This window comes from Panthera onca, chromosome B2, assembly GCF_046562875.1.
Source record: "Panthera onca isolate mPanOnc1 chromosome B2, mPanOnc1 haplotype 2, whole genome shotgun sequence".
Lineage (NCBI taxonomy): Eukaryota > Metazoa > Chordata > Mammalia > Carnivora > Felidae > Panthera > Panthera onca.
The window spans coordinates 8,340,063-8,366,573 of record NC_138343.1 but is presented as its reverse complement, the minus strand read 5'-3'; the positions used below and the strand labels follow the sequence as shown (position 1 = coordinate 8,366,573).

Sequence of the window (26,511 nt, the reverse complement as noted above, 5' to 3'; positions counted from 1 at the left end):
TGGAGAAAACAGAAACAAGCAGCAACTACAATAGAATATCGGGCAACAGCAGTGTTGGGGAGCTCGGGAAAGGCACTGAAATAACAGCACAAGTCCAGGACGTGTTTCCTGGAGGAAGTGCTCTTTAAGTAGAGGCCTAAATTGCGAGCAGGGGTTAGCCGTGCCGGACGGACTTGGAGGACGAGTGGGGAGAGTGTCGTGTGTGTCGTGAGTACAGGCTAGATAGAGAGTTGGGGCTTCAAGGAAGGGCCTGGAGTTCGGTGGGGCCAGACTGTGTGAGACTTGGAGCCTGCAGGATGCACTCTGTAGGGGTCAGCCTCTGGGGGGCACAGCGGGGCAGAGAGGGCAGGGCGCTGCTGGGGGCTGGGAGCGGGTGAGGAACGACAGAATAATTAGCACAAAGTATAAACCTAGAAGATATTTAGGAGTTTAATAAAAAGAAAACATTTTTTCACGGTGATATCACTGTACTTCTTACTGGCCGCGCTTACTTTCATTCCTATCCCTTGGTGAATTAATTCAGGCTGCCGAGAATTTTCTGAGTCTATCAGTGAGAAGAACTGTTAGTGTCCATCTTTAAGAGACGAGATGTACTCTGAAAAAGCTGATTTCCTTTTGCATTTCAGAGGTGCTTTTTGTACAGGTCTGCAGTTCCTTTCTGAAACAGTCGTTCCTTTTTTTCTTCGGCTGCCCTCATATATTATAGTACCTTAAAAGGGTTGTTTCAAAGATGGCCAGTGTATAAAGTGTTTTTCTTCTGCTGGTTTTATATGTAATTTTTACTTTCCTAATCAGTGGGTAAAGAAACTATTAATTCTCTAGTGTATTTATTTAGCACTGGTTTAGGTAATAGTACTGCCTAAGAATGAGTATTCACAAATGTGTGTTGCAGACTTATTCTCACATTCAGCTTCCTCGGTGAGAGCCGAGTCTGTAGAAGCAGCTGTGTAAAATAATATCCATCAATTTGATGGTTGTTGGTGATATCACTTCACTAGGAATTTCCCTCAGCAATTAGTTTTCTTCTCTTTCTGCTGTTCACCTTGTGGAGAATGGGCATTACTCTTTGTATCGATAGTTTCTGAAAAGCCAAGATTCTGAAATTGGCCACGGCTGTCCAGGTGATTATGAAAGTTTATCTGTCAAGGTAGAAGAATAGAACATATTTGTGTGTTAACCTGACTTACAACGTCAACATATTTGTACCTGGTGCAATACAGAGACTGAGATCTGTACCTTCATTACTTGTGTTTCTCTGTGTTTCATTTCTTGCTAAGCATTGATGGACGTCATAATTCGAAAAGGATTCAATTAATTGTAATTTTTGAAAGCATATCTGTAAGAAATGGGATCAGAGCAGTGTTATGCCTGCAGAAATCACCCAGATGTTTTTTCTTAGAGAAATGCAAAGTGTGGTTGAAACATGGGGGACTGAACCATACGAACCAATGTCAGTCAATAGACGTTCCATAGAACTTTCTCCGTTGTGATGTCTGCTTTTGCATTTTTTTCTGTCCATGCATGACAGTTTTAATGTTTTACATGGAGGAGTTGTAAAAAATTAGTTTCAGTGGCTGATTTTGTGCAGCAAACATTAAGTCAGTTCCCATGAACAGCCCCCTGGTTCAAAACCCTTAATAAATGCAAACTTTATTTTTAGTAATGACCTTTCGTAATGTGAGCCTTGATCCATTGAGATGCTGTTCACTTTTGATGCATCTCCAAATCCCTTTTTTTATGCATTTTAAATCAACACACGCTTGCTCTGAATTTATGCATGTGGATAGACGGAGATGTAATTTAAACACATCTGTTCAAATATGCATTTCAGATCAACTTGGTGCCGGTTCTCATAATACGATGGAGTTTTTGACGGGTATTATATCCCTAAAGTACACAACAGATGGTATTTATTAGAGAATGAATAGAAATGAAGTTTAAGGATGTTGAGCTTTTTGTCTTAAGTCACTCATTTTTTAGTCATAAAACAATAATGGTCTGACGTCCTGTGCCCCTATGTGATCATTCTTTGTGTGAGACTGTTTTCTTTCAGATGAGTGTCTCTCCGTCAAATTGAGATTAAAAATATCTTTTTGTTGCATAGCCACCATCGTTGAGAAGACTCAATGAGAAAGAGAGAGAGTAAATAATAGGCATTAACAATTAGATACTAACTACAATTAATACTTTATAAGTCATATAGATAATGGATTTTTAAAGATTGAATAGCCTCACTAAAAATCTTCATTCGCTCTAGGAATATGTCAGTGCATAGTTTAGATTTATTAGAAGTTATTTTTATATACTGGGGTCATTATTTCAATGCCTAAAATAAAATTTCTTTACTCATCTTCAAAGCTTACCTCCCCCCCCCCCCAAATCCTTGTACTAAGAATGACATGATATATCTATGGTAAGTTGACCTAAAAGTAATATTCACTGCCTTTCAGATTTACTATTTTCAGTTATGAGCTGTACTTAAATGGTTGTCCTTTCAACAAATATAGAAAAATATGACAAAAACACGTACCGCTCTGTCCCTAATTCCTCGCCCCCCTTCCACTCTTCCACGCACTGCACCCCCATGCACCTTTACGCCCACACCTGCAGATAGGAAGCTGACAAGACTGCAGTTGCCCTTGTACCGACGAACCCTTGATGGGAGACCAGTGACTGTTGCGCGGTTTTGAGAGTGGTAATAACAGGCTTTTAGCACTTATTTCTTTCTCCTGAATTTATAACACGAGGAACCATTTCCAAAGAGCTGGATCAAGGGTAAGAAACAAAATCTATATATGCCTGCTTTTTTCTTGCATTTGATAGAAGCTATATTCTCACATCCGCAGTCAGAGGCAAAGAAGCCAGACTGACATGACTTGTGAGCTATTACCGACTTCTGCAGACACCACCACAAATAAGTCTTTTTCTCAGAGATTTAGACAGAGCGAGTGCAAAAGGAGAGCGATGATTTGTGAAGGGACCTGCAGGTATGTTAGTCAGTAATAGAAAACATTTTAAAATATTTGAAATAATATAATTGCTTTGCACCGGGAACACGTACATGAATAAAAGATGTGAGCAGGTGTCCTCCTAGTATGGAACCTCATGCTGTTGTATTTATTGGAAATATGCACGCCATCAGCAGATTTAAATTTGTAAAAAGTAATCGAAACAGAAGGCTTGAATAAAAACTCAGGCTTAAAAATCATGTAACTCCCTTAAACTGCATTTCCAATTTAATAAAATACAGTTCGTGCATCAAATTACCTTTCTATCTTAGATTTTTCACTGTAACCCTGAAAATCATACTTTTCTTGGTATTTCAGGTTTTTTGCACTAGCACAACATATAATACTTGCCTGTAATGTTTGGCTTCCTGTTGCATAATCTGTTAAGGATTTTGGTAGCATTTAAAATTTTTGATTAGTAGAGTCCTGCTGTTTACTGTATCTCTGGGTTATAATTTTTATGGTTAGTAGCATACAGATGTGTAATATTTATTATTATAGTCAATGTACAAAGACACATTTCCTTATTTCATGTTCATCAGTGAAATCGGTTTTAATACAATTACATGGATAACAGCGTTAACTTTATTATTTTTTTTTAATGTTTATTTATTTTTGAGACAGAGAGAGACAGAGTATGAACGGTGGAGGGTCAGAGAGAGGGAGACACAGAATCCGAAACAGGCTCCGGGCTCTGAGCCATCAGCCCAGAGCCCGACGCGGGGCTCGAACTCACGGACCGCGAGATCGTGACCTGAGCCGAAGTCGGCCGCCCAACCGACTGAGCCACCCAGGCGCCCCTAACAGCGTTAACTTTAAATAAGGGAATGGTCACCTAGAATTTCGTTTGCCTTTTGGTGAAAGTGGTTTTCTTCCTTTTGTTTTGTTGTATTTATTTATTTGTTTGTTTGCTTGTTTGTTTGTTTCACACTATTTTTATCCCTTTTATGTTTTTAACTACCAGGGAAAATTTAGTCAAAGTGCTCTAGTTTTAATCCATCTTAAGTCTACTGTGGTTTCCTCCCCAACATTTCTTATAATTTGGTCATCTTACTTATTTTTTAACCTTAAGCTTACTTCCTACCCACCCTACTCTACCCCCATTCCCACCATTCACCCCATCCCCGCTCCTCTACTAATGAACACATTTTGAGAACCTCACTATGCGTCAAACCCTGGGGAGATAAAAACTTGCTACAACCTGGCCCCCACCCTCACTGTACTTAGGGTCGATCAGTTACACAACGAATGCTTTTCTGGTGACGCTGGATACTCCATCAGTAGGTGTCTGAATTAATGGCCTGTTCTCCATCCTTTCTCTTCCAGGCTTCACATCTAGAATCCTACTGACTTCTTTTATTACCAGCTCTACCGCTTTTCACCAACACAGGCCTCCACCCAAGTCAGCCGCCTAATCAGTCACAGTTTTGATGATTATACAGTTTGCCACGCTCCTTGCCCTCACCATCCCCAGTCTCGCTGTCCTAGCGAAAGCCATCATTATCTTGTGCCCTGTCATCTCTGTGTCTTCCGAGTCATCCTTAGGGTGCTGCTAGAATCATCTCACGGAGGCACAGCTTTCAAGCATTCTCCTCCCAGAAGCCTCTGATAGTTCCTTTTTGCCAGGCTTGTGTGTGTTGTTCCTATCCTCCTCTTCAGCTGAAGTTCCGGTACTCCTCGTCATGCGTGCCCTGTCCTGTGGTGTTCCTTCTTTTTTTTTGCCGGAATGCCTTTGCTCTTGCTTCTTCTTCTGTTGAGAGTATTCAGGCACCTTTTCTCTATCTGTGCTGTTCAGTGTAGGAGCCGTACGTGTTTGTCTGCTGAGCACGCGGAATGTAGAAAGTGCAAACCACCATGTGCTGTAAGTGTGATATACATAGCGGCTTTCAACGACTTCATATGAAAAAAAAGAGTGTAACATATCTCGTTAATGTTTCTATTGATTGCACGTTGAAATGGCAATAGTTCATGCGTTTTTGGGTCACGTATTTTTAATTTCACCTCTTTCCTTTTGTCATACGACTGCTAGGAAGTTTGCAGCTACATATGTCACTTGCATTCTAGTCCTGCTGGACACTGGTGCCCTCTACCACCCGCCTGTGTCCTCTGAGCCCCTTTCGCGAAGGCTTCCGGCATCTCTGTCCTCTCCGCATCGTGTTACTGTAGCTCTTCTTTGCTCCGCTCTCGTAGCGCGTGATCACCACGCCTCCGCTTGTAGTTATTTATGAGGAGGTGGTGTGGCCCTGAGGTCAGAGCTCCGAAGTGGCCACCACGATGCCTGCGATCCACGTCACGGTCCTGCCTCTTACTGACTTTTTAGGTCCTGGGGCCGGTCACTCAGCCCTACTGAGCTTCAGTTTCCTTTCTGTAAAGCAGCCATGATGTGAGTACCTACCTTACAGGAGCACTAAGGGATTAGCTGAGTCAGCGCATGAGGAGCTCTTAGAGCAGTGCCTGGCGCAAAATGCAACGGGAATGTTTTCCGTAGCTACTGATATTACCGCTGCTACGACTGCTGCTTCCTGGTGGACCCCTGACGTGTCTCTGACTGAGATCTTCACAGGCAGGGATGGCACCTTGCCGTCCTGTGGCACGGGGCCAGGACACGGGAGGTCCTCCTCCTGTGATACTGATGCTATTGAATGTTGATTGGATGCACTGTCGATTTAATTGATGCTGTTGATCGTGTTGAATTTTCCTTGAGGAGCCATCAAAACCCAAAGTGACTCCTCTGCCAATGTTAAAAAAAAACAAAAAACATTTAAGGTTCTTTCACTTCCCCAAATATGTGTAATAGTGGCTCTTTATTCTATTTTCCCATCCTCAGAGGTATATCCTAGGCAGTACTCGTAGAAATACCTCCAAGACTGCCCTTCCTTCCTTTCATAAAGCATATTGGCCTCAGCGAAGAGCATGTCCTGTCTGAACGTTCTCAGCATTTGTCGCCCTCTGGAAACGGTTCTGCTCACCGTCCCTACCTTGGTGCCAGGACGTGCCTTCACGTTTCGCTCTCTGTGTCATTTCTTTGTGATGTTCTGTTGCAGTCGGCGTGTTTGTGTTCACATTTCGTGCAAGTGTCATCACGCGACCGAAGACAGTTCTTGTTCAAGGCTGCCTGGAGCACGTGACTTTGCCTTGAGGGCGACACGGCTTTGTGCGGGAGGCCTGTTGTTCCTGACTGGGCGACCCTGTCTTAGACACTTAGCTGTGACGAGAGAGCCATCGGTTGTCTCTTGCCACCTGGGGTCTCTTCATTTACTCTTCTGATCAGGATTGGTTCTGTGAGAGCTGTTTGCCGAGGGAAACCGTGTGCTGTAATTGGAGCTGCCTACATTGACTGAGGTGGAATATGAATTCCGATGACGTCACACTCTGTTCCAGTGAACGCCAGCGGACTCTGCGTTAGGAGGTGGCCGTCTGGGGCCCTGTGTACCCGGTCATGTCCTCAAATCTCTACACTTTTTCCTTGTTGCTCCTGCCCCGCACCCCACCTGAGCCCTAATTTCATCTCCTTTGTGGCTCATAATGCCATTTATTCCACCACCCCTGCTTACCCCACCCTTCTCCCTTCCGTGGTATTGAACCTGACACTGTGATCACATCACCGTCTACCTCAGCCGGTGGCTGGGAATGACGCACAAGCCCCAACGCACAACCTGTGCTTCTGTTTTCCTGCCCCTTAGTTGGAGGTACTCGATGCGTGTTCGCTGCATTGAATCAGATCGTCTTTAAACCGCCCAGGAGACCTTGCCTAGGCCGTGTCACGCTTGCTGCCAGCATTGGTGGTCCCAGACGGAACTTTTCTCCTTTACTGCTCTCTCTGACATCACAGCACCCAAATCTTTGGCGTGGGCTGTCCTTCCCGAGAATTATTCAGGTTAGCAGGTTGGAGAGGCAGCTGTTAGGGTTGGAAGCCCGATTCCCCGCTTGCCGAGACTTCCCCTCTCTAAACCTCTGCATGGGAAACCTATCACTCCTTCCTTCTCACAGGGTTGTTTGGATGTCCGTGCAGTAGTCTAGAAAAGGAGTATCAGCATGTGACCCTTCGTGGGTCTTTGCAGCCATTACCTGCATCTGAATTACAGGAAAGACAGAGATGCTTTGGCTTCTGTGTCAGGCTCCGAACCGTTCAGGACCTGGTATCGAGCATAAGCTGAATATTCCTCTGATGCTTTTGCCAAAAATGATGTAATCAGGACCGCTTTCTAGACCTTGCGTGGCTTGGGACATGATGCGAAGTGTTAAAAATTAACAGGATTTCTTGTTTTCTCGCTGCCTGTCTGAGCCAAAGGCTAGTTATGTCTATTAATGTTTCTAGTCTCCTGGGGTCCTATCTCTTCCTCTCATTTTGGCACCACTGAAAATGTGTGTGATAAAATCTGAGCTGTCGTGAATCTTTTTGTTGGCTACTGGCACAGATAGGATATTTGGTAAGGATATTTTTTTCTACATTTCTTTTCACTGGCTGAAAGGATAAGTGCATGAGTATTGTTTTAACATGAGAGTAAGAATTGGATAACTGAGGACCGAACGGGAAGATGATGCTAAGTGGGTGTTTTTGCTGCTTAGCAGTGGTGAGGTCATCTGATGGCACTCATGCTTCTAGATGAGAGCCTCAGAGAAGTTGCTGTGTGAGGACACCTGATAGTTGCCGTTTCTGAGAAGGGAGGCCTTTTGGAATAAGTGTATCTGGCACTGTTCACGTTCTCTGCCCAACATGAGTGGAGGCAGTTTGTCGTTTAAGATCACAGGCTCTGAAAGCAGACAGGATTCAGATCCAGACTCTACTACTGACTGCTGTGTGACCTTGGGCAGTTTACTTAATCTCTCTGTGCTCCGTTGCCACGTCTATAAAATGGGAATGTATTACGTACCTTGTGAACTGCTTTGAGGATGAAATGAGTCAGTATCACGCCAAGCACTGGCACAAAGTGCTCAGTAAGTGTCAGAGAGGCGGGTGTCACAGATGCCACAGTACGTGTCAACCTGACGTGGAGTTCACGTACGAGTAGTTCATGAATGTTTTTTCCCCTAAACGACGATTTTGGGGGTTGCTGTAGTGTCCTGGTGTCCCCTAATGTAGCGGCTTTGTTCTTGGGGTTTGAAGTGTTTCTTGGTTGAGGATCAGCTACCACCTGTGTCACAGCGATGCCCAGTATCCCACCACTGGTGACCCAGGTGTCGTAAGAGGCAGGCTGCCCCCCAGAGGGCTGTTGGGGCCCGTGCTGAGCCGGGTTACACACGATTGGGAAGAGCCTCAGACCGTTCTCAGGATTGCTGGAACGTGTCTTAGGTGATACCGTGTGGCTGTGCCGACGACCAGCCAGGCCCTTTTGGAGGGTGGAGATTTGGGCCAAATGGGGACCCGATAGGCAGTGTCGTGGAAGGTGACGGGCCCTCCAGGTAGAAGCGGCAGCACCCACTGACCAGGCACATTTCATGTGTGTTTCATACGGAAGGGACCCATGGCCACCTTTTGCCCCAGCAGCCCTCACAGATCTAGACTGTCCAGAACTTTGCCAAGAGCATATCATTTCATCAGTAAACGATGTTTGAATGATGGGATTTATCACCTTCAAAAATAGAAGAGAACAACTGTGAGGCAGAATTAGAATGAAGCCTCCTTTTCCGTTTCGCATCCACCTTCAGCTTCCGGGATTCCAGCGTGAACCCCTTTCCCTGCAACTTTAAACGGAGGGTTGCAAATAAACTTAGGTCATTTATTGATTTGTTTTTCCAGGTCATTTAAAATAAACATCGATCCCCTGTCAGTATTTTAGTTATTTCTGTAAATAGAAACATTGAAGGGGAAACAACTATTAGTTAGCTAATACTTTTTTTTTTTTTTTTTTTTTCCTTAGTACTCATTTGAGAAACATGTCCTTCCTTGTAAGCAGGACAGGTCAGTACCAATGGCCAGGATCCTGGTACCAGTGGCCTGGACCCCAGTGAGAGGCTGCCACTTCCAAAGCCCCCTGCATTGCCTCTTCTCTCCCCCTGCCAGATGGGTCAAGGCTAGAAGTTCACCTTTAGGACTTTAAAGTAAAATACTATGATGGATATGAGATAAAACGGGAATTAATCACTAATAGGTATGAGGAAAGCCTGTTGCCTTACTGACTTCATTCATTCATCCCCCTGCCTTTTTTGCCCCATTCTCCCTTCCCCGTCACCTTTTAAGCCGCTGAGCAGCTCTGTGTGCTGAACTGTGTGTGCTGTCCCATTACTGCTGAGTGTAGGGATTTGAATATGACCCCACCCTTGACCTGCAGATGCTAATGGTTTACTTGGAGGCGGAAGACAGGGATACGTGTGAAAGGTACTGGGCAGATCATAACAGGGCCACCAGAGGTCTGAGGTGTGACCTTAATTGTGTGACTGAACTGAGACGCAGAGAGAAAATCAGGAAAGACTTCATCCGAGAGGTAGGCTTCAGGGGACGATTGCGCAGAGAGAGAGTACTCCGATTTGAATCGTGTCAGTGCATATTTAGCGACCGCGGAAAAGGTTGATTGGGGCTGTATTTTGGAGAGTGTCATATGCCCACTGTCCTCTCATACTCACCCTGGAGTGTCCCTGGGAGTACTTAGAGCAAAAATCAGAGTGGTGGGCTTGGTTGGCTAGAGTCTCTGCAGATAATAACTATTTTTGGCTTTGTGAGTCACACCATCTCGGTTGCAACTGTCACAGTTACTCGGTTCTGCTTTTGTAGCCAAAGCAGCCTTAGACCACGTGGAAATGAGTGGGTGTGGCTGTGTTCCAATAAAACTTTATTTACCAAACAGGTGATGGCTGGATTTGGCCCTGGAGCCATAGTTTGCCATTCCCTTGATATGTGATATTTAGGGTAACCTGAATTGAAAACCAAACAAAATGAGAGTTCAAGTCATACGGAATAAAGGATATCATTGTGAATAATATTCTACTGTGTTCTGATTTGATGGCTTCTGTTGCATGCTTGCCCTGTCTGTGTGTATGTATTTTTCTCAGTAGTATTTATTATGCTGCTACACGAATTGCATTTTAGGATGGCCTAAGTCTCGAAATGTGGTATCTCTGAGTGCCATTTCTTGATGATGACAACACTTGCATTAAAAGCAAAAATTTGCCTGATTTCTTACTTATGATGGGCTGAATATTAGAGCCAACTGCATTAGGACCATATAATTTTATAAATTATTCTCCCTGAGACCTGATGGCTAGCTGCCTTCCAGTTGTGCTTTCCTATTAAAGAATGCTGTGATCTGGGTTTGACTCTCTAAAATTTCAATAAGTGGGTTTTTTTTTTCAAACTGTAATTTTAAAAGATTTAAGAAACTTGTTTAACTTTATAGTTTTTGCCCTGTCCTGATATTCATTTAATTGGTTCTGCTAATGTGAATGCCCTTTCAAATATGAAAAAAATAAAGCAGGAAGGAAAAGTTGATTATTTCTGTAATTGGATTTTCTCTTGAATAAAATGATTTCACCCACGTTATCTTTCTGACTTAAGGGATGGGGGTGGGGGAACCAGTTTTCTTTCACATTGTAGTCAGAAGCAGACAGAAGAAGGTATAGTCTGTTCCAAGGTATCAGAAGACCATATTGGTTTTGGTTGTAATTAATTACTGATGCTGAATATACTCTGGCCCCTGCTTTCATTCCCAAATCTAAATTTCCACTGTGTGCAAAATAATTCCATCCAGGAAGAATTCTAATTACTTTAGTAATTATCATCTTATCTCTAAATGGAATTCAGACATTTGCTGCAGTTTATGAATGTTGGAAATGTTTCATTTCCTTTTCACCTTGAATAACAGAAAAAATACACATTACTGAATCTGGCTTCATTGAACCTTATAATTCATGTTACCATAGAAACAGAAAAACTCATATAAGAATTGTGTTAACAGTACTGTAGATAGTAAATACCTTCACTTCAACCAGCAATATCATAAAATGATTTTAATAACAGATGTGTAAAAACTCTTTGAGATTTAATATGGTTCCTTTTAAATATTATAACAATATTACTCAGTATGCTTACTTACACTTTTTAAAGCAATATCTTTGGTCTTATGTAAGGCTTTGTGCTTATTCCAAAATATTTGCTGTGGAATGCAGGCATAACATTATGGGATAAAAAACATACTTAACACAGTATTTACTTAATTTTTAGTTAACAGTAGTGATTCATTTGGTTTTTTGCTTGAAGCCAAACTGTATATTCATGATTTATCCTGGGTTTAGGAACATAGTGGATGACACTAAATTCTTTGATGTCCTCTGAGTCTGCTTGGCGCCCCTCCCTTTTTTGCACCTTTTTTTTGTTAACTACCTTTTTTATTCCAAAAACTAAAATTGTACCAAATTTAAACTAAATAAGCCATCTGGATTTTTATTTAGCATATTAAACGTAGTTTTATTGGGATGCCTGGGTGGCTCAGTCGGTTGAGCATCTGACTTCGGCTCAGGTCGTGATCTTACGGTTCATGAGTTCGAGCCCCGTTTTGGGCTTTATGCTGACAGCTGGGGGCCTGGAGCCTGCTTCAGATTCTGTGTGTGTGTGTGTGTGTGTGTGTGTGTGTGTGTGTGTGTGTGCGCGTCTCTCTCTGCCCCTCCCCCCCCCAAAAATAAACATTAAAAAAATTTTAAGTAGTTTTATTGATTTTGAAGAGAGGTAATAATTAAAAAAAAAAACCTAATTGCTACTACATTTTTTTCTCAGAAAGAGGCTTTAAAAGGCTACCTTGGATTTTAAATATCACTTATAATTAGTATGTGAATTACCAGCAGATTTTGGCTAATATTTGAAAACTGTCTCTTCAACCAAATTAGATGTAAACTTCTCTCTAACATTCACAAATTTTATGTGTTCTGCTTTGAAGAACATACATACTCATTTATAGGAATACATCTATATTCTTTGTATTCAGTGTGCAAACAGAGTTGAGGCTTTACTAGCCCTATCTTTTACCACTTATTCCATCTATTACTGTACCCAGACACAATGTGGTTTGTGTAAATGTAACTTCATTAAGGTCATAGAATAGGACACTGGTGAGTTTGATTGTTTCAATCTCGGCCCAGTTAGAAAGAAAAACTATGCAAGGTGTACCTATCAGAAGATATTTAGTATAAGGAATTTATGACATAGAAGTTAGAAGGCTGGAAAAGTAAAGGTGGGGAGATGAGATAACCAGAGGGTAATAATTACCGAAAGCAGTTGCTGCCAGGAGGGCTGGGGGAGCAGAAGGTCAGAGTTTGTGTTACTGGGTCCTGGGAGCACCGACCCCAGGGGTTGCCACCTCACCAGCAGGAAGTGACCACTTTGAGAGGCACCGAAGTTTCTCCCTGCTTCTGATCTCCTGTCACACCTTCTTTCTCAAGACCTAACAGGAAGCCAACTGCCAAAGGAATCAAATGTACTTTTTTGGACTTCTGGCCCCAGTAATACGATTAAAAATAGATGAGTGTGAGGCTGAGATGTTAATAAGAGTAACACCAGTTTTCATCATCTCCAAAATAATATGATAACTGACTGGGTGGGGCCCATTTTATATCGCTGACTTTATATTAGGTTAAACTTTATGAAATTGGCAGTAACTGACTATTTTTAATTTTCAAACAAAACAAATGAAACAGCAATATGTAACTCAGCATCCAGATTATACTAAATCTACTGCAGAGATGATGATTTCACTCATTTTAGTCAGATGAGCCTTTTCTCTTAGGAAAAAAAAGAAATGTCTCTTACATACACTGTGTCATTAGGTCAAAAGTTGCTTTTGTTTTTTTTTCCCCCTCATAATTTTTTGGCTGATCCGAAAGTATTCATAGAAGTATCTCCTAACCTTATTTGGGTCACAGAAGACTTTTAGAATCAGAAGAAAACTGTAGTCACTTCTCCCTGAAATATACACATAAAAATTTGCATGCAATTTTCAGGAATCCACAGACTCTGAGAGAAGAAATTTTAGAATGGCATAAAGAAAGGGCTATATTGGCATTGGCACTTCTTTGACTTTTTGTTTCTTTCCCTCTTACTCATGATCAGCATGCCTATCTGAAATGCATACGCAGACACCCACCAACCTCTCTTGAGTTTAACATCAGAAGAGTGATTCTAGGTACTTAATCAGTGAACACAAAAGAGAGAAATGGATGGATGGATGGATGGATGGATGGACAGGTGGACAGACAAATGGAGGCACAGGTAGACAGATATTTATTCATTTGAAGAGACTTCACCAAAGAGAAAATTATCTACAGAAGTGCTCATGAAGACACTTACTTTCTAAGTAATTTCTGAGCTGTTTTTATTTATTTATATTTAGTAGGTTTAAATTCTCAACTAGTATTAACTAGTTTTTCATTTGTGCACTTTCAACGTAATTAAAATTCCAGAAACAAGCTATGCAGTAGTATAATTCCTTCATTAGATATTTTAGGAATTTTGTCAAGCTGCACCACAGCCAGAATATTATTCACATCTAGAGCATTTGGGTTTTTTTTTTATACTTTACACATAAATCAATTCACCAAATGTTAAGGTCTTCTAATTTTTTTTTTTTCTGTGATAAAGAATATCAACCTGATCGTGTCATGCAAACTCTATTTGTCTCTTACACTCCTCAGTCACTCCTTAGATCATTTTCTGCTAGTACCGATCTACGGCACAAAGTACAAAAGAAATGCGAGCAGCAATTATGGGCCATTGGTGTACTGAAAGTGGAGGAGTCCAGGTTCAAGGTATTTGGTAGAGTGTTGTTGTTCCTCACTTCCGTTCATTCCTTAAGGGACACAGAAGCAAGTTGACATCTATTAAGCATCTGTGTGCCAGCTGCTATTATAAATGCTTTATATTCATCACATCACTTGATCTCTCAACAGCCCAGGAAGGGATGTGCTCTTATCCCCGTTTTGTAGAAGAGAAGGACCTGAGGCTCAGAACGGTAACAACACTTGTGAAAACGTGACTAGAAACCAAGGACCCAAATCTAGATTTAAAATCTCATTTCTTTCTACCGATACTGTTGCTGCTTCCTCTCTCTCAGCCATCTGGAGATAGGAATAATTATATCTACCTGCTTCTTGATGAGTGATGATAATGATAAAAACAAGAAAATACCTTATGAAGAATAAATTTAGCATATAGCCGTTTAGGTTTTAAATGCCTCCGTCTTCATTGAGGTGCATTTGTGGAAAGAGCACCAACCAGGTGGAAAGGTTTGGGTTTGAATTATGATTCTTCCAGCAATAGCTTGGTGACCTTCGGTAAATCATTTAACCTTTGGAGACCACAATTACCCTCTTTAAAACCCAATTCTGCAGATAGAGGCAAGTTTTACTTGCTGTAGTAAATTGCTTTGCAAATATTATTACTGAATATTTTTAACGTAAACTCATGATCAGCCACTGCTTCTGGTACATCAGTTCAGCGAGCACCTCAGTAACGTGGGTGGAGAGAAGACTGCCGTATCATGTAGTGATTCTGCAACTCAGGGCAATTTACCACTCAGTCTTATTTCCCTAAGGGTAGTTTCCCTGTGTCTCATAGAGATTAAACTAGAAGTTACCTAAGTTGCTAACACATTGCCTGGCACTTAGTATCATCTAATAGATGGTAGTTGTTGTCATTTCTTTGACAGGGTTACAATAACGATAGCTAAAACATAACAGGCAGTCTGTGGCTGACACTGTCCATAGCAATTAGTACATGTACTAACTCCTTAATCTTATCTAGGAGTACTCTTACTCTCCCAGTTTTAGAGAAAAGGAAACCAAAGCCTACTAAGGCTAAGTAATTTGCTGTAGAGCATGCAACTCGTTAGTAAAAGAGCCTCTCAGTTATATACGCAAGGGGAGATTTTTCTCCCAGATACCCATATGAAGATGAGGGTCATCCAGAGGCATCCAGAGGGTCATCCAAAGTCTGTCTTTGTCTTAGTGACTTACGGCTTTTTAACCCTTATCCTAATGTATAGGCGCTTTTTCTTTCTCGGCTCATGTCCTTTAAGATTTGTTGTTCAGGAGGGCCTGGGTGGCTCGGTCAAATCTGTTAAGTGTCCCACTCTTGATTTTGGCTCACGTCATGATCTCACGGTTGGTTTGTGGGTTCAAGCCCCGTGTCAGGCTCCGCACTGGCGGTGCTGAGCCTGCTTGGGATTCTCTGTCTCCCTCTCTCTCTGCCCCTCCCCTGCCCCCCCCCACCTCAAAATAAATAAACTTAAAAAATTGTTTTTCATAGAAGTGTGAAAGTAATTTTAAAGCTGCTGACAGTTTTCTCAAATTTACTTGAAAATGTCATGCTGTTTCTCCTTAAATTTCCTTTTTTAGGATGAACAGAATGATACCTTGTTGTTGTCTGTTGGTAGCTGGGACATAGTCCTTCTTGCTGTCCTGCTCAGAACATAATTTCCTTTCGACCTTGACCTTACCTTTTATTATCTCTGCCCTTCCCTCCTATTTGGCCATGTTTAATTCTTTGGCTACATCCTGTCGAAAGTTCAGTTGTTCGGACTCTTTGGAAGAGAGTACCTAATGGAGGTTTCCTGCTACCTTTCTGTCTTCAGAAAGGCTTCCTCCCCTCCCCCCACCCCACTTTTAACAGGTTTATTGTGGGTATAATTTAGATACCATGCAGTTTGCACCTAATGTAAGTTATAGTTTGAAATTCTTAGTAAATTAAGAATTTGTGCAGCCATCATCACAGTGCAGTTTTAAAATGCTTTACTTACAAGAAAAAGTTTCTCAATGCCTACTTGGAGTCAATCCCTGCTCCCCCCACCCACCCCGAGACCCAAGCAATGACTGATCTGTTTTCTGTCTGTCTAATTTTGCATCTTATAGAAATTTCATATAAATGGAATTAAACAATAAGTAATCTTTTGTGTCTTCCTTCTTTTACTTCAGAATGTTTTTCAAGGTCCATCTGTGTGGTGCACGTATCAGTAATTGGTTCTCTTTTCTTTGTAGGTAAATTTTCATTGTTCATTTTGTTTATCCATTTACCAGTTGACAGACATTTGGACTATTTCCAGTTTGGGGCTATAATGAGGAATGTCACTGTAAAAATCCACATAAAAGTCTTTGTGTGGACACACGTTTTAATGTCTCTTGGGTAGATTGCTAGGATAGAAACTTTCTTAGTCGCAGTAAGTGTTTCACTTTTTAGGAAACTGCCACACTGTTTTCCAAAGTGACTGCAAAGTTTTGAATTCCCACCTACAACGGATAAGTGTTTCTGTTTCTCTAGATGTACATCAATGTCTGTTATTTTTTTAGTGTTTTTTTGTTTAATACAGCCTTATCCTAGTGAGTGTGTGTGCGATCTTAACACGGTTTTAACTTGCGTTACTCTGCAGACTAATGATGTTGAGGCAGCTTTTTATGCACTTATTAGCTATTCATCTGTTTTCTTCAGTGAAGTGTTGGTTAAAATCCTTTGCCCATTGTACAGTTATGTTGTTTGTCTTTTTATTAGTGACTCATATGAGTTCTTCATATATTTTGAATACAAATATTTTCATCACATACATGATTTGCAAATAATTTCTTCCTGTCTATGGCTTGTCTTTTTGTTTTCTTTATGGCGTTTTTCCAGTAAGTCCAGTTTACCCATTTTTTTTTTTCTTTTATTGTGCTTTTGGTGTTAGCATTCTAGCTAAGAAGTCTTCGCTGAACTATATCGAGGACACAAAGATTTCTTCCCATATTTTCTTCGGGAAATTTAGTAATTCCAGTTCTTACATTTAGATTTAGTATTAAAGGCCTTTCTGTGCATACCATAAGGTAAGGGTCCAATAAGTTCTTTTTGTTTGTTTGTTTACTTTGCGTATGGTATCCATTTGCTCTAGCATCGTTTATTGAAAACATTGTCTCTTGACCTCATTGAATTGCTTTGGCGGTTTTGTTGAAAATTAATTAACCATAAAAGTATATTTGTTGAAAAGTAATTAACCATAAATGTATAAATGTATGGGTGTATTTTGGGGCTGTCCGTGTTCCATTGCTGTGTCTTTATACTAATACCACACTGCTGTGATTACTGTAGGTTCATAGTAAGTCTTTAAGTCAGGGTCATCCATTCCACCAACTTTGTCCTTTTTTTCTCTGGCTACTCTAAGTCCTTTGCATTTCCATATAAATTTTAGAATCAGCTTTTCAATTTCTTCAGAAAAATGTGCTGACATTTTGGTAGCAGTTGCATTGAATATGTGTATCAGTTTGAAGAGACATGCAATCTTAACCGTAAAATATTCCAATCCATGAAAATTATATATTTTCTATTTATTTAGATATTCTTTAATTTCAGTAAATTTTAAGAAAATCTCTTTAAGTTCTGTTTCTAGAGTGTAGGTCTTAGACTTCCCAAATTTATTCTTAAGTATTATTTATGCTATTGTGAATGGAATTGTGTCCTTGGTTTCTTTTTTTTTCTTTTTATGTTTATTTATTTATTTATTTTTGAGAGAGAGAGAGAGAGAGAGAGAGAGAGAGCGCGCGCAAGTGAGAGAGAGGCACAGAGGGAGAGAGAGAAAATCCCGAGCAGGCCCCACACTGTCAGTGTAGAGCTGGACGTGGGGCTCGATCTCACGAACTATGATCTCGTTACCTAAGCCCAAATCAAGAGTCAGACACTTAATCGACTGAGCCACCCAGGTGCCCCGACCTTGATTTCATTTTCTGACTGTTCATTACTGATGTAAAGTGTACAGGTGATTTTTATATATTCATCTTTAGCTCTGCTAAACTGGCTTATTCTAGTAGGTTCATTAGATTCCTTCGAGTTGCCACATACAAGGTCATGTCATCTGCAAAAAAAAGTTTACTTTTTCTTTTTCAACCTATATGCTTTTCTTTTTCTTACCTTTCTTGCACTGACTACAACCTCCATAATATATTGAATTATAGAAGTGAGAACAGAAATCCTTGCCTTTTTACTAATCTGAGCGGAAATGCATTCAGTCTTTTACCACTAAAAATGAGGGGCACCTGAGTAGCTCAGTCGGTTAAGCAGCTGACTTCTACTCAGGTCATGATCTTGTGGTTTATGGGTTCAAGCCCCGCATCGGGCTCTGTGCTGACAGCTCAGAGCCTGGAGCCGCTTGGGATTCTGTGTCTCCCTCTCTCTCTGCCCCTCCCCCTCTCATGCTCTGTCTCTTTCAAAAATAGAATAAACATTAAAATTTTTTAAAAAATTAAAATTGGTAATATCTGTAGAGGCCCCTGGGTCGCTCAGTTGGTTGAGCGGCCGATTTTGGCTCAGGTCATGATCTCATGGTTCATGTGTTCGAGTCCTGCATCAGACTCTGTGCTGACAGCTCAGACCCTGGAGCCTGCTTCGGATTCTGTGTCTCCCTCTCTCTCTATCAAAATAAATAAACATCAAAAAAAATTTTTTTAATGATAATTTTTTATCAGGTTGAGATAGTTTTTCTCATGTTTTTCTCAGGTTGAGAGAGTTTTTATCATGAATGGGTGTTGGATCTGTCAACTTAGTTTTCTGCATTTACTGAGATCACCATGTGGGTTTTACCCTTTATTCTTTTAATAGGCTTACTGCATTAATCAAAATTTGTATGTCAAATTTGCATTCTTGGAATTAAAACTTGATCATGATTGGGGCGACTGGGGGGCTCGGTTGAGCACCCAACTCTTGGTTGTGGTTGAGGCTGTGATCTCACAGTTCTTGGGTTCAAGCCCCACTTTGAATCCCTGGTTGGGATTCTCTTTCTCTCTCTCTACTCCTCTCTCACTGACTCCTCTCTCAAAATAAATAAACTTAAAAAAAAATAAAAACAACTTGATCATGACAAACAATCCTTTTTATATGTTTCTGTGCCCCTTTTGCTAATATTTTGTTAAGTGTCTCTGTTTTCATAAAATATATTGGTCTAGAATTTATTTCTAATCTCTTTCTCTGGTTTTTATATCGGCTGCTGCTGGACTTATAAAATGAGTTCCTTTTTCATCTATCTTTAAAGTAGTGTCTATAGAATTGGTTTTATTCTTTCTTAAATGTTTGATATGATTCACCTGTGAAGCCTTCTGGGCCTGGGTTGTTTCATATTGTTTTCTCTTGGTGGCAAGATTTTTAATTTCAAATACAATTTTTCTAATACATAAAAGGCTATTTTGGTTTTCTGTTTCTTCTTGAGTCAGTTTTAATGATTTATGTCTTTTTTTTAAGAATTTGCTCATTTCAGCTTAAGTTTTTAATGTCTCTGCACAAAATTGTTCATAATATACCTTTAGTGTCTTTTTCTTTTTAATGTTGGTAGCATCTGTGGTGCTTTCTCCTCCTTCATACCTGAAGCTGTCATTTGTTTTCTTTTTTCCTGTCAGTCTTGCTAATAGTTCAGTAATTTTACTGTTTTGTTTCAAATATATACCTTAACTTTTATTGATTTTTTTCTCTATTTTCTATTTCATTGTTTTTTTAAAACCGTTATTTAATAATTTACTTTTTAATCCTACTTTGGGTTTGATTTGCTCCTCTTTTTTAGCTTCTTGAGGTGGAAGCTTAGACTATTGTGTTTACCTCTTTGTAACACAGACATTTCAAGTCATGAATTTCTAAGTACTTCTTGAAGCTGCATCCCATATATTTAGATGTGTTTTTACTTTTATTCAGAACTAAAAACTGTTTCTTGGGGTGCCTGGGTGGCTCAGTCGGTTAAGTGTCTGACTCTTGATTTGGGCTCAGGTCATGATCTAATGATTCGTGAGGTCAAGCCCCACTTCAGGCTCTGTGCTGATAGCGTGGGGCTTGCCTCCCCCACTCACACTCACTCTGTCAAAATAAATAAATCAGTTTAAAAAATATTTCTTTTAGTTACATGTTTGTTTATGCATAATAATTTTAATAGATCTGGTTCTTTTTTTGGTTATTTTTATTTCTTTCTTTTGAAATAAATAGAATGTGTGCATTAGTCTTAATTTTTCCACATATGAAATTTGAAGCTCATCCTTTTTCCATTTTTTGCCAGTAGAACACCAAATTGCAAGTGAAAGTCTTGAGATGATTAAAGTACAACATTTTAAGTGGTATTTCAAATACAGTATGGGGTGTCTAAGTCTGTGTTTATTTTTACTCAGGATAAATAATTAAGTCTTAAAATATTTGGGACTCTCTTAAATCCTAGCCTCTGGCCAGCAAAGAGGTCATGCTCCCCTGATACCCTCCTGATTGATAGATTTGTGGAACTGATCATAGAACCACTTCTGCCACTGCCGATGTGTAATTAGAATCTTTCTCATTAATTCTATTCCCAAGCTATTTAATGAACCCATTTTGCCGGTAAAAAGCTTGTATACATCAGAAAAAAATATCGAGTCAAAATGTACCTGTTAATTAAGCTGAGAGAACATTTTCATCTTTCTTTCAGAATTATTTTCTCATACTGCTATGAAAACATAAATATAGAAGGTCTTTTAAATTTTAAAAACATAGAATACCTAGTAATTATATTCATTAGGCTTACAGCTTTCAATACATATGTGGAAATGATCATTTTTAAAAATTTTAGTATTTTGAAAATTCATTGCTTTTCAAAAACAGCATTCGCTGGTAATTAGCATATTAAATATTTGGATTAATGTTCTATTTTACTCTCCTTAAATTGCCTCATAGCCACTTAATTAATTTAGAAATTAGTTCACTTCAGACTTCCTTGATTTTCTTATGAACTGAAGAGAATTATTTACTAGGCAAATTAACAGTATAAATATGAGGGTTTTTTTTTTTTAAGTTGGTTCACCTAAAGAGCCAAATTATTTTTAAGAAGCATTATTTGCATGTATAAAATTAACTTATAGATGAGCCTCATCTAACATTAAAGTGTAGTCTTTACTTTGGAAACATTTTATAGGCAATCAGTTTATATTCTTACATCCTTAGAAACCAAATAAACTGTTTTTACTTTTATATACTGACTAACATAGGTCTTTTACAAATTCATAGTTGGCCTGTCCTCTCCTTTGTTATCAGTCAGCTTTCTGTGTAGATTTTCAAATATATTCACACATTGGACATCCCCTTTTTTAACATTTAAGAGGACTCCTGGAAAGGTTCTCTTTTCTCCTTCACTGTGGGCCTTAATGCCAAAGTAAGCAGGTGTTGCATAATACTGAGCTCAGCTATCCTGGGTCAAGGAGGATTGGGGGAGGGGGAATCAGTAAGGTACTTTCCTTTGGGAATACCCCATAATCGAGTGCCAAATTCATTCCAATTCACAGCCTACGACAATAGCCAATTGTCTTGGTTTCTACAGTATTTCACAGGCAGTTTCTAAGATTTTTTTTTAAATTTATTTCCTAAGGGAGATAGACTCTTCTCTGTCATTTCTGCTGTGATCTATTACTTACAGTTTTAGTTGTGGATTTCTTTTGTTCAGTAGTTATAAGTCAAGTGTAAACATTTGCTAATTAAACTTGTTGACATACTTTTTCTATTCAACATGCTTTTAGTAAGTCTAGAAAATGGTCTTTTTATCTACAGCTTACTGTCAAAACATGTTTTTTATGATTTTCAAATGTAATTTTGATAATCACCTCTGAAGAAGAATGTTTTTATATCACAATAAAAATCAAAAAAATTGTTTTTCAAATATGCTCTGTTTCATTTTTCTCTGTGCATATTATCTCTTTTTCTGTTTACCAACACAGAGAAAAGTTCTAGCCTTTGGAACTTACCTCACTAGTTCAGGGTCAGCCAGATTAATAGCTGGATGAGACCAAGTAGAACTCAAGAAAGAAATATTTTTAAAAATCAATGCTATTCTTCTTCCGCGTTAAAGTATTATCCAAACAAGATATATACTTGTATATATACACTATATATATATATATATATATATATATATATACACAAGTATATATATATATATATATATATACAAGATATATATTATCCAAACAAGAATATAAAGTATTCTACTTCCGAATTAAAGTATTATCCAAACAAGATATGGAAAGCCAATGTTTTTATGACGCCATTTGTATTTCCCTTTCCTCATGGTTATATCCATTGTTCTCTCTTATGCCCCCAAATATCTAATATATTTAAATGGGATAAACTGTTTTATTCATTCATATAGAACTACATGTAGGGAATAGAGAAATTGATATAGTTAGGTGTCTTTTGGTTTGTAATGTTTGAGGCTGTTTTTCCCGTTTTGTATGGATTGAGAGTAATATTGGAGCTTTGAATACTGTCCATGATATTTTGGTATTGTTATACTGTTAACACACAGTAGAATATTGTAGCACACTCTGGGATAGACTCCACCACAGAGAAAGGACATTCAAGATGTTAACATTTGGGCTCATGAAAAACAGAGGCAGTTTGTTATCCAGTCAATCTCTGATGAGAAGCTTTTGATAATTTATTCTTAATATGAAAGGGCAGAGTCACTCTTTCTTGATGGCGAGTCTCAGCCATGAAGGAGAGGGAGCAATATACAAGAACTTGGAGGAAATGGAGAGCATTGCAGTGATCAGAGGAAAACTTACGAAAACCTTTAACTGATACCTTTAGGAAGAAGAGAAAAGATGTTGCATCTCTAAAACAAATGATTAAGTGATAATATAAGAAAATTTGCTAGACCTAAAGACCATGAGTGTCCCGATTGTGCCCTTTACAAAGTTTTCATGCCTAATCTAAGGTCTATTATCATGAAATTTAAAAACATTGAGAAAAATTAATATCCTAAAAGTTTTCAAAAAGAGAGTAGGGCATATATAAAGAAGTTAAAGAGGTTTACATCAGAGTGAATCAGGACATCTCATCAGCAACCTTTCCAGGTTAAAAAAAGAAACAGTAGAAAATTCTGGTGGCTAATATTTTTCATTTTGGAGGGCTGTGAACAGCCACACTATCAGTCAATTGTGTAGATTAAGATGTGTTCAGATTATGCTAAGACAATAACAGAATTTCTCTGGCATTCTTTTTGATGAAGCTTCTGAAAGAATGCTCCAGCAGAATTAATCAAGAATTATGAATATAGGATCAGGTAAAAGGAGGCGGGGGGTGGGGGGTGGGGAAGAAAACCAAAGAGTAACTTTCAAGGACGACAACTGTTTCATTATGAAAACAACACATACCAGAGAAAGTAGGAGTGGCATTTCCAGGGGGGAAAAATTGAATAAGTGAATTCTATACAGTACCTTGAGTGTTTAGAAAATAATACTGGTTTTTGATCGATCTGAACTTGTGGAAAACATGAACACAGGTACCTAGAATAGGAAGCAAAAAAAAAAAATTTTTTTTTAAAGTTTTTAACTCTGGGAAAAATTCAAGGTGGCAAAAGAAAACATGATGGTAGTGTATACCAGTTGTCTGTGAGCAGTACCTTTGCAGTTAGGCTCCTGGAAATACGACTAATTTAACTAAAAACTGTGCAGTGATATTACTGAGAGGGATGGGATAGAGTAGATTAAAGGGCTGCCTCAGTGGAGAAGCTAATAAGTATTGCCTGAAAATCAAAAATCTAGAAATAGCAGAATCAGCATCTATTTTAAAATACAGAAAAAAGAACAAAGAAACATGCAGAAGAATTAAAAACGAATGGCTCTTGAGGAGGACAGGGGCCCCTGTTGTCCATAAATTTTTAATATTTAGGACTCTCTAAAACTATTTGCTTAAATGTCCCTTTCCTAAAAATAAAATTTAGTTTCAAAACATAGGCATTTAAAAGATCGGAGAGGGTTGCCTGGGTGGCACAGTCAGATAAGTGTCGAACCCTTGATCTTAGCTCAGGTCTTGATCTCAGGGTTGTTAGTTCGGGCCCCGTGTTAGTTCGGGCCCTACTTAAAAAATAAAAATTTAGAAAAGAAACTGTCAGAGAAATAGAATAATAATGGATGGCATTGAGTTTTTTTTCCATTTTTGTCTTGTTATTTTCTAGAGTTCCTGGAATAACTCTTGCCACAGATATTATCTGTGGTTTTCCTGGAGAAACAGACCAAGATTTTCAAGAAACAGTGAAACTCGTTGAAGAGTACAAATTCCCAAGCCTCTTTATTAACCAGTTCTACCCAAGACCAGGGACTCCTGCTGCAAAAATGGCACAAATTCCAGCACAAGTGGTAAGAGACTTCTCTGGCAAGGAAGGTGCTAGATTTAGCCAGGGGCTGTAAAAATGCAGCCCCGTTGTCTATCTTAACACAAGTGGCTCATGGTATAACCTTGAAGTTAAAAAATACAGGGAGGTGGGGAAGGGAGGGGCGGTGTCTGGGTGGCTCTGTTGGTTAAGCATCTGACTTCGGCTCAGGTCATGATCTTGCAGTTTGTGGGTTCGAGCCCCCTGTAGGGTTCTGTGCTGACAGCTCAGAGCCTGGAGCCTGCTTCAGATTCTGTTGTCTCCCTCTCTATTTGCCTCTCCCCTGCTCGCTCACTCTCTCTGTCTCTCTGTCTCTCTCTCTCTCAAAAATAAGAAAACATTAAAAAAAAATTTTTTTTTTTAAAGTTTGAGACCCAGTAATGGCAAACTGTTTTCCAGAATGCCTCAGAAATTAATGTTCTCAAAGTAAGTTAGTTTCTAGATTTATTGGCTGAAATGGGAAAATGTTAATAAGCTTTAAGAGGAAGTCATATGTTTTTAACTGAAAATTTTCTGTTTTGTTTGAAATAACTAATACAAAATTGTGCCCTCCCATTAATTTTCCTCAAAACTTAACATGAAATACTAAAAGGAATAACCCAGAACTTGTTATTTTTTCCGTTATGCCATATGTGAATATCAGACATAAAACATACAGAGTTCTTATTTGAACATTTGGTTGAAAAAACATATTTTTATTTGTATATACAGACATATATTTTTAATATATTTTAAAGTCTATTTTCCCCAGTAAAACTGAAGTGACTATCATTCCTTGTTTTCTCAAAATTTTCTACCTTTTTGTTTCACAAATTTCTGTGTATACAAAGGTAGGAAAACATTTTCCAGATAGACCATATAATTTTATTTCTAACTTAATCAAAGAGGAAAGCAGATTTCTCACCACCATCGACTTTTCACAACTGTAAAAGTAAGTTGAATTAATCCATTATTTTTATATCTAAGTTATAATAGACTTTCTTGCATAAGACAAAATTCACCTTTTTTGGTCTACAGTTCTTTGAATTCTGACACATGCATACATTCATTTAACTACTACCGCAGTCCAGGTGTAGGACACTTCTGTCAGCACCCTAAATATTCCCTTTTATTTTTTTGTAGTTCTCTACTCCCTCCATCCCCTCATCTCTTGTCCTTATAGTTTAATCCATTCTTTTTTCAAACTTTACCTCTTTAATTAATAAGAAAGAAGTTTTCTGAGCCGTAACATGCCTGAAGATGTGTGTACAGCTGTACATTTCTCTGAAGTGGATACTTCCGTGCACCCTGGGCAGATCCAGAAGCAGAAAATTGCCAGCACCTCAGAGGTTCCGGTCACGCCCTCCCCGCCACCCTCTCCCTTTCCCCGCCAGAAACCACTATCTCTCGTTTCAACACCATACATTAGGTTTGACCTGTTCTGTACTTGATGTAAAGGGAAGAATTCATCAGTATTTGAATGTTTGGCTTTTTTTTTTTTTTGCTTTTTTTTTTTTTAATGCGGGGAATTCTTTTGATTGTTTCTGTTTTTCAGTAAAATCAATACTTGCCACACAGTCTTGCCTGAAGTTTTAAGTTAACTGTTCAGCATTAACAAGAAGTGGATTCTTCAGGGTGCCCAGCTAGCTCAGTCGGTAGAGCTTGTGACTCTTGATCTCATGGCAGTGAGTTCAAGCCCCACTTTGGGTGTCAAGATTACATAAAAACCTAGGCGGCTGGGTGGCTCAGTTGGTTAAGCGTCCGACTTCAGCTTAGGTCATGATCTCACAATTGGAGGGTTCGAGCCCCACATCAGGCTCTGTGCTCACAGCTCATATTCTGTGTCTCTCCCTCTCTCTCTTTCTCTACCCCTCCCCTGTTCGTGCTCTGTCTCTCTCAAAAATAAACATTAAAAAAAAATTTACAAAGAGAAGATTATATAAAAAAAATCATTTTAAAAATGGATTTTCTAGTAAATTATAACACATTTAGCTTCGTTAAATAATTTTTCATCTTTTTCTTCATTGTTTATTATTATACAGTTTGGGAGGCTAATACAGCTGTCTCAAATTTCACATCTGAAAAATCTCTACATCTGTCAGGAGTTGAACCTGTTGCTTATTGAGATTGTTGGTATTTATTTCAGGAATTGTTACAGTCTCTCTGATCTGTCCTAAAACAGTGAGGCATGAACTGTCCCCGGGTGCCCACTCTGCCATGCGCACCTCCCTCAAGCCCCCAATTTTCATTTTTTTTTAAACAAGATTATGTTGCTGAGACTAGTCTGTTTTTGCAGGTAGCTCTTGCTCGTCTATTTTCATTTCTGTATAGTGTTCCACTGCGTGCTCGCGTAGCCACCCTAACGTGAAAAGAGAATTGGGTATTTTCAACATTCCACTGTTAGTATCGCAACTGAGAACAGGTGTGAGCATTCTTGT

General features: G+C 39.2%; 1 protein-coding gene across 6 annotated transcripts in view; it reads left to right on the top strand.

Annotated features, from left to right (window-relative positions):
- Nucleotides 1-26,511, top strand: part of CDKAL1 (CDKAL1 threonylcarbamoyladenosine tRNA methylthiotransferase) — a 705,817-nt gene that overhangs the window by 467,843 nt on the left and 211,463 nt on the right. For all 6 annotated transcript variants that reach the window (XM_078446595.2, XM_078446596.2, XM_078446590.2 and 3 more), the window contains one exon: nt 23,900-24,080. In XM_078446595.2, the coding sequence (XP_078302721.2) occupies nt 23,900-24,080 (181 nt within the window). The remainder of the gene's footprint in view (nt 1-23,899; nt 24,081-26,511) is intronic.